The 9,103-nt window shown below is 37.8% G+C and overlaps 1 protein-coding gene across 1 annotated transcript in view; it reads left to right on the top strand.

Annotated features, from left to right (window-relative positions):
• Positions 1-8,828, top strand: part of Nxt2 (nuclear transport factor 2 like export factor 2) — a 15,659-nt gene extending 6,831 nt beyond the window's left edge. The window contains 4 exon segments of the mRNA XM_026789350.1: positions 539-632; positions 1,716-1,823; positions 7,743-7,887; positions 8,647-8,828. Coding sequence (XP_026645151.1) covers positions 539-632; positions 1,716-1,823; positions 7,743-7,887; positions 8,647-8,828 — 529 coding nt within the window.
• Positions 8,829-9,103: the final 275 nt, after the last annotated feature.

Here is a 9,103-nt window from a genome sequence, read left to right as displayed (position 1 = left end):
GGACACTGTACCCCTGGATAGCACACACTCACCCGTCCAGATGGGATTCCTCAGCAACTGGTTTTTCTTATCCTTTTCTCAAGTTCTGCCCCCTTTTCCTGTTGGCTACTAACCTAGGTTATTTCGTTTCTCATTGGCCTGCCTCCTGGAATAAGCCATGCCCGTAACTGGGCCCTTTATTTTTAACTTGTGTGAGGGCAGGTAACTGGAAAATTTGCATTTGTTTTCCATATTAAGATTATAAGAACAAGGTGTTTGTTTTTATGGGAGTGAGGTTGGGGTTGTGTTGTTTTTACATTGTTTTGTTGGGATTTTTTGGATGATTTATTTTTGGCTTTGTCTGTTTCTCTCCTTTATGCTAAGCGAACAGTGTGCAAGTAATTAAAACAGATGGGTGGAATGGGTTGAAACTGAAGGGAACTGCTGTTTAAGGTTGGAACATCGGAGTGATTTTAACATCAGGATACAATGGGCGGGTTGAAAAATACGGGCCTTTTGCAGGTTTCATTTTCTTGCTAAACATTTCGTCTTTTCACAGTGAAAGTAGCCAGATATGTGAGGAGGAGGTGACATCTCAGCTGGCGAAGCATAACATTTCAGGCACCCCAAGTACCCCGATGTCCTTTACTATGGTGAGTGCGTGACATCATGGCGTGCTAAGGAGCTAGGGCCTGGGCAGCAGAGGGAAGGGAAGGCACAAGTAAAACTTGAATACAGAGCAAGGAGCTTGGACACCTGAACAAGTGACGAATCAGAGTCTGGTCTGCCAGCCCCCCCCCCCAGGGAGGGGGGCTTTTAAAATTTAGAATCTCCCGATCATTCACAAAGAATGACGATTATTTTTAATTCAAATAAATAGAACTTCTCAGTAAACGGTGGGGGCAAAGTTACTTAAGGGATCTTTTTGCAAGACCACTCTGAGAAGTTTCATTTCTTGGTTTTTGCAATTCATTTACTAACACCAGTGAATGTTTATGTAAGAAAAATTTCTGAGTGAGACCACTTAGACTTCCATGTCATACTTAACTTTAAAATAAAAACTCAGCTACTTTTGAGTTTGTTCCTAAATTGAAACTCAGCAGTGACTGTCCACCCCTCACACCTTGTTTCTACCCACACTCACCACTCACCCTTGAGTTACTATCCCTATGGTATCCCTTTGTAGGTGAATGCTTTATAAAACACTAGTTTTCTTTTTACTTAGTTGCCAAGCAAAGATCTTAGAGTTATGTGTGAAGGGTGAAAAAAAGGACAGATGAATACGTTCTAAAGACATAGACCTAAAACTAGGAGCAGATTGCTTTTATTTTTTTTATTATTTATTTATTTATTTATTAAAGATTTCTGTCTCTTCCCCGCCACTGCCTCCCATATCCCTCCCCTCCCCCAATCAACGCCCCCTCTCTCATCAGCCCAAAGAGCAGTCCAATGTGGGACTCTGTCTCTGTCTCCTTTCATCGCCTGATGAAGGTTAATATCCAGGAGGATGTCTATATGTTTTTCCTTGGATTCACCTTCTTATTTAGCTTCTCTGGGATCACGAATTATAGGTTCAATGTCTTTTATTTATGGCTAAAAAGCAGATTGCTTTTAAAAGTATTTGTGCCTTGACCTTTATAATACTCAAATATATGTGATAGTTGATTTCATGTGCAGCTTTATAGTGATGAATATAAAACAAGAACTTCTGCTGCACATTTCGTGTATGATTTACCTTTGTGAAAATTTTCTTGTAGGATTTTAAAACTTGCGTGGAACAAGCATGTAGAGCCGCTGAGGAATTCATCAATATTTACTATGAGACAATGGACAAAAGAAGATATGTGAGTTTTTTTTAATTTCTCTTGCTCTTTGTTTAAGTGCCATTTCTTTGTTTAAATATCATTTATCTGACCTACATAAGTAATTACTGTACACACATTCTTTAAGAGTTGTTTTTATTTTGTTACAGTTTGGTGGTTTTTATTATTCTTTTTTGGTGTTGTTTTATTTTGTTTTCTTGGTTTGAGTTTTTTTTTACTGTATTGGGTGTTTGTTTTGCTTTTTTTGAGAAGCTACTACTTGGGAAGCAAGGGAAAGGATTTGGAAGGACTTGGAGGAAGGGAAAATATGATCAAAATATATTTAAATTTAAAAAATGGTTTCATATAATAAAAATATAATGTTGCAGGATATTTGATCACACTGTAAACCCCAAGAGTGCATTATTTACTGGGAAAAAAACCTGTTTCTAGTTGTGGTGTGGCTCATTTGTAGCACATTTAACCCAAGAGTTTTCTGCTTAAATATTGTAAACAGGATTAAAGAAAGTCAACCATAGGTCAAGAGGTGGAGCAGTTGGCAGGAAGTGACTATAGGATTATCACGAAAAGAAATAGAGAATGAGAGGGAGTCAGGAGGATGGGTAGAGAGACACACAGGAAGTAGAAGGAAGGAACATTCTGTTTGAGGAGTCTTGTTTGAGAAGGCATAGGAGAAAGGGAAGTCTTCTGGGACATCAGATGAGGAGAAAGGCCATCTGAGTGCTTTCTCTGCCTCACTGAGCTAGCAAGCTTTCACCCCAGCATCTGGCTCCCGAGTCCTTATTGATAAAATTGAACAATTAAGATTTTGTTAAAAATGGTGCTGGCATAACTGGATGTCAACCTGTAGAAGAATGAAAATAGATCCATATCTATCACCATGCACAAAACTCAAGTCCAAATGGATCAAAGACCTCAATATCAATCTGAACACACTGAACCTGATAGAAGAGAAAGTGGGAAGTACTCTACAATTTATGGGCACAGGAGATCACTTCCCATGTATAACCTCAACAGCACAGACATTAAGGGCAATATTGAATAAATGGGACCTCCTGAAACTGAGAAGCTTCTGTAAAGCAAAGGACACTGTCACTAAGACAAAAAGGCAACCCACTGACCGGGAGAAGATCTTCACCAACCCTGCAACAGACAAAGGCCTGATCTCCAAAATATATAAAGAACTCAAGAAACTAGACTTTAAAATGCTAATTAACCCAATTTAAAAAATGGGACACTGAACTGAACAGAGAATTCTCAACCGAAGTTCAAATGGTCAAAAGACACTTAAGGTCATGCTCAACCTCCTTGGTGATCAGGGAAATGCAAATCAAAACAACTTTGAGATACCATCTTACACCTGTCAGAATGGCTAAAATCAAAAACACCAATGATAGCTTTTGCTGGAGAGGTTGTGGAGTAAGGGGTACACTCATCCATTGCTGGTGGGAATGCAAACTTGTGCAACCACTTTGGAAATCAGTGTGGCAATTTCTCAGGAAATTCCCAAGATCCAGTAATACCACTCTTGGGAATATACCCAAGAGATGCCCTATGATATGACAAAAGCCATTTGTTCAACTATGTTCATAGCAGCATTATTTATAATAGCCAAAACCCGGAAAAACCCAGATGCCCTTCAATGGAAGAATGGATGAAGAAAGTGTGGAATATATACATATTAGAGTACTACTCAGTGGTAAAAAAACAATGACATCATGAATTTTGCATGCAAATGGATGGAAATAGAAAACACTCTTCTGAGTGATGTAACCCAGACCCAAAAACATGAACATGGAATGTACTCACTCATAATTGGTTTCTAACCATAAATAAAGGACAATGAGCCTATAATTTGTGATGCTAGAGAAGCTAAATAAGGAGGTGAACCCGAAGAAAAACATATAGTCATCTGCCTGGATATGAACCTTCATCTGGTGATGGATGGAGATAGAGACAGAGACCCACATTGGAGCACCAGACTGAGCTCCCAAGGTCCAAATGAGGAGCAGAAGGAGGGAGAACATGAGCAAGGAAGTCAGGACCATGAGGGGTACACCCATACACTGTGACAGTGGGGCTGATCTATTGGGAGCGCACCAAGGCCAGCTGGACTGGGACTGAATAAGCATGGGATAAAACTGGACTCTCTGAACATGGTGGACAATGAAGGCTGATGAGAAGCCAAGGATAATGGCACTAGGTTTCGATCCTACTGCATGAACTGGCTTTGTGGGAGCCTAGCCTGTTTGGATGCTCACCTTCCTGGACCTGGATGGAGGGGGGAGGACCTTGGACTTCCCACAGGGCAGGGAATCCGGACTGCTCTTCAGACTCGAGAGGGAGGGGGAAAGGAGTGGGGGGAGCTGGAGAGGAGTGGGGAGAGGAGGAGAGGAGTGGGGGGAGGAAGAGAGGAGTGGGAGGAGGGGAAGAGGAGCGGGAGGAGTGGGAGGGAAATGGGAGGTGGGGAGGAGGCAGAAATTTTTTCAACAAAATAAATAAATAAACAAATAAATAAATAAATAAATAGAAAGATTTTGTTAAAAACAACATTTGTCACCCACTATCTGGCACAGCCACATGGACAGGGAAATTATGTCAGCTATGGACAAACTGAGAAGCGATAAGATTTGGTAAGATACCTGGGAAGTCCTCAAGGAAAGAATCTAATATGAAAAGGAAAACTCTTCCCCATGTTAAGGATGGGAAATATCATAATACAGGGCTTTATGACCCTATATAGTGCTACTTTAGATGACATGAAAATAGAAGCAGAAAATGAAAAGATAAATGGCTTAACTGAGATTGACATAGTACTAATAATTACTGTCAGTCTGGAAATTTGTATTTTATCCCTAATAGCCATAGTGGGTTTTTTTGTGCCAAATATGAGAAATGGTTTAATAATTATACCAAATATGAACAGTGGATTGATAAGGTACAAGTCTTAGAAAGACTTATGAGTGAAAATAAGAAAAATTCCCAAAGACAGGAATTTAGACAAGAATCTACCATGCCAGCACATAATGAAACTGAAGAGGGGTGGGATAAGGTTCTTAGAAAACCAACCTTAGCTTAGTCAGTTACTATACAAGAACTAACATCAGACAGTAGGCATCTCCAAGGTTATGAAGAAGTTAAATGGACTCCTAGAGAAATACTGGATTTGAGGAGATTTAAGGAAGTGGTAATTTTATATGGTATACATATGTATATTTCAAAGATGTGTTGACCTCAGAATGGAAACCAGGATATGTATTCCATTAGAGAAGAGGTTTTGCCTTTGTTTTCACAGAAGAAAAGCTGTGAATGCTGTCAAGATTGATAAAGATTAGATTCGAACGGGAGAGGCCTCCTGAATAAAGAGAGGTGTTAGTTCATTACACAGGTTGGTCCTTCAGTCCAAATTAACTTAAAGAGGCCAACAAATGCCTTTCAATTGATCAGACATGAAAAAATAACAAACAAATAATATTATTACTGATAATTTATGAAAGGCACACTTGCTTTACTGGCATGAAATTAAAAATGGGTTTTCTTGAACCATGTGTCTTAATTCCATGCTCGAATGTTAAACTGTAGATTACCATGCAGCAATATACATGCCATCTTGGACATCTGCTTTTGAGGATTCTTCTTAAATAAAGAGGATATTTTTGTTGTTTTGGTATTAAAAACATAGTTAAAATATAAAAAAATTAAGTAAATTCAAAGTATTACTATAGTTCAAGATTGGAGTTATTTGAAGCTAAAATAAAATATTTGAGCAGGACACTGGGGGGGGGGGAGGTCACAGGTGAGCCATCCCTGAAGGCATGAGAGCAGGAGAGCTGACCCCCTCCTCTGTATGCCCCCTACAACAATCAAAAGAGAGGGCCCTGTACCTTGACTGGGTAAAACAATAGAACTGACCCTGGGAATATAAGTATGGGGGACTCAGATATAAGGGTATGAGCAGGAGAACTGCATCAGAGGCAGGCACATAAGAATTACAGTGATTGGAAATTAAAAGCCACTTGCAAAAGGCAAGCCAAAATTCAAAGTGAATGTCCTTTGTAATCTAAAAATAGACACACTTAAACCTTGAATTTATGTATAAAAAGAACAGGGAAATAGGTATATTTATCTACACATGCTCCAGTTTATTTAGTTTAAGAAGAATTTTATAATTAAAAGATAATATTTTTTGTGTTGCCAAAAAAACCATTTTGCCCTAAAAAAGATATAACCTGCTAAAAAAGGAATCCCCTTTTATTATATTGTTGTTAAAATGTAATAAGAAAAGAAAACAAGTTGCTTATAGACTGTATGGGTAAGATATTAGGAGGGATGTCAGCTTAGAAATAATGTCATTAAGTTTGCCTTTATCAAGTACCGTGCTCTTAGGCAAAGTCCCAACTTTTCTTAACCTCACTTTACTTTTAAGGGGGAAAATTTTTGCAATGCTAGAAATTAAACTCAGGGCCTTAACAAACTATGTGTGTGCCCTACCCCTGCCCTAAGTAGGCAGCTCAGAGATTAAATACTGTGTATAACACTGGGTCCAGCACAACTGTACTTAAATAGTTGATCAGGTTTTTTTAGCCCCTTGAGTTAACATAGTTTAATAAATAGCGCAGTGTGCAATGGTCTACAATTTCAGGGATGTCTCCTGGTTTTCCTCTTTTATTTTCTATACTAATAAAAAATTCTGATTAAAGTTTACAGCTGTAGCTGATGTTCACAATAAGGATCCAAGTGATGTATATGCTTTTAGTTTGTAATAGATCAGGTTTCAGATCAGATTTTCCACTGTAATTTACCTCTCAACTCTACTTTTATAAAGGAATTATTTCAGTATGTGATCAAATAGTCTTGCCGTGGTTTCCTACCAGTACAGAACTCTTTTATTATTTTTAAAAAAATACTTTTTTAAGAAAAAAGGTAAACTATATTACTATAGCTGACATAGACCTGGGGGTGGGAAAGGCTATGACAATGGATGTTCATTGTCTCTTGTCACGAATATTTGTTATTTGTCCTGTCTTATTGCTTTCAAAACTAAAGTAGCCTGTTGGGTTTATAGTAGCACAGGTGCTTAATCCCAGAAGCTGGGAAGCAGAAGCAGGCAGATCTCTAAATTTAAGGTCATCCTTGTCTACATAGTGAGCTCCAGGACAGCTAGAGCAACATAGTGAAATCCTGTGGGTGCAACAGAGCCAAGCTCCGTTCATACCTGTAATTCTAACATTTGGGAGGCTGAGACCAGATCCTGAATTTGAGGCTAGCCTGGGATACAGAGCAAAAGTAAAAGGAGTTAGTGTCGTTCATTATCAGTGCAAGGGTATGTTTAATCCTTTCAATCCAACTTTACTTTGAAAATAAAACAAGTAATGTGTCACTTGACCCAAAAGAGTTAAATCTGCTAGATTTTGCCTCACGTGCACCTCGTCACATTTATTCTCATCACTCCACTTTCAGTGCTTCGGACTCTTTGGTGCTTACTATGCCAACACTGGAAAAATGAATTCTTCCCAGCATAAAGGCATCAAATGAGTCACATGTGTTTAGTCACTAGAATGAAAGTGGATTAGGACTTAATTCTCGAAATTGGAAAGGAGAAACTGAAAATGTGTTCGAGACTGGGTGTGTTTGGGATTTGTGATCATTTAATATATTTTTAAATAGCAAGACTGTAAAACTCTTACTATTTGAGAGGATGCAAGTTTATGTCATTGAAGCTAAAGCTGAAATACCAGGTCTATTGAGTCAGATAATACCTATTTAAGGCAAGCTAGATATCATGGTCACACTGTTTTCCAGTAGCAAGGGGGCAAAGGAAGTAGAGATGGAGACAGAGTCAGGAATATGTTTACATTCCATCTACAATCTCTTACCGTATTTCAAAAAAAAATGTTGCAGAAAAAAATTCATTTCTTAAAAGTTTTCCTTTATTTTTAGGCAATTGTCAGGATGTATTTGGACAAGGCCACCCTAATTTGGAATGGAAATTTTGTTAAAGGGCACGAAGCCCTTTCTAATTTTTTTGAGATGTTGCCTTCCAGTGAGTTCCTAATCAATATGCTGGACTGTCAACCAGTGCATGGTAAGATCACGATCTTCCAAAGTATCTCCTTTATTTGCTGTTAGTAAACACTGAGGTTTACACCTAAAGCAGCAGTAAGTTTTAATAGGAGATAGATTTACTTATTTGAGCAAGTGAAGTGTCACGAAAAGTACTTCATCCAGTCAAGTTTGGGGATTATTTGATGCTTTTCACTCCAGAGAACTACCATTAAGTTTGGAATAGTGTATGCTTATTGGTTATTACAACTTATATGAGAAATTGCAACTAAATGTGATTTTTGTTGAAAGAAAGAGTGTATACAGAAAAAAATCTATGCCATATCATAGATTAATGTGTTTGAGGGTCTGTTAACATTTCAGAGAACTGTATTCTGCAAAAGAACAACTTAGGACATGACAGAATTTGATTCAGAGTAGATAGATGTAGTATACAATATTTACCACTAGATGGGGTACTTACTATCTTAACTGATTATTTATATGGTATTTCCTGAAGGATGGCTTAAGAAGCAAATTATGAACGACATTAGATATCTAATGAAATATTAATATATATAGGAAACAAATGGTCAGGTTAGATTTATAATCTTTATTTTGAAACTTGAGAGTGCCCCATAAATCTTTCTGGATAGAAAAATCATCTTCATATTTTTTAAATATTCAATTTTTGACTTTGGGATGTATGCTCAAAGGTCAGATCGTGAAAATCTTTAGCATTACATCGTAAGCTTATTGAGACATGTAAATTGACATCTTTCTCTTGTTTGTGTTGCTAAAGAGCAAGCTACCCAGTCTCAGACTACAATTCTTGTTGTGACCAGCGGAGCCGTGAAGTTTGATGGAAACAGAAAACACTTCTTCAACCAGAACTTTCTTCTTACTGCACATACCACTACTAACAACACTGTGTGGAAGATTGCAAGTGACTGCTTCCGTTTTCAGGATTGGGCTAGTTGTTAAAGAAGCAAAAGCCCATTCTCTAAGTCCATTAGTTCCAGCAAGAGAAGTTGAATGTGAATTTATATATTTCATTGCAAAAGTACTATAAACCAGTATTGCTGAAACAAAATGTATTGATTTTTTTTATTGCTAACAACACTTTTGCTAGAGCAGCTGCCAGTTTGAATTATTACACCTAAGAGCTTTAAAGATAGATTTTTACATACCTTATGTATACATTCCACTACTGATATTCTCAGGGCAATTTTAAACTTGATCTAGGTACTAAGATACTG

This window comes from Microtus ochrogaster, unplaced genomic scaffold (genome assembly GCF_000317375.1).
Source record: "Microtus ochrogaster isolate Prairie Vole_2 unplaced genomic scaffold, MicOch1.0 UNK17, whole genome shotgun sequence".
Classification (NCBI taxonomy): Eukaryota; Metazoa; Chordata; class Mammalia; order Rodentia; family Cricetidae; genus Microtus; species Microtus ochrogaster.
The sequence above is the reverse complement of the archived record's forward strand: the minus strand, read 5'-3'. Positions and strand labels throughout refer to the sequence as shown.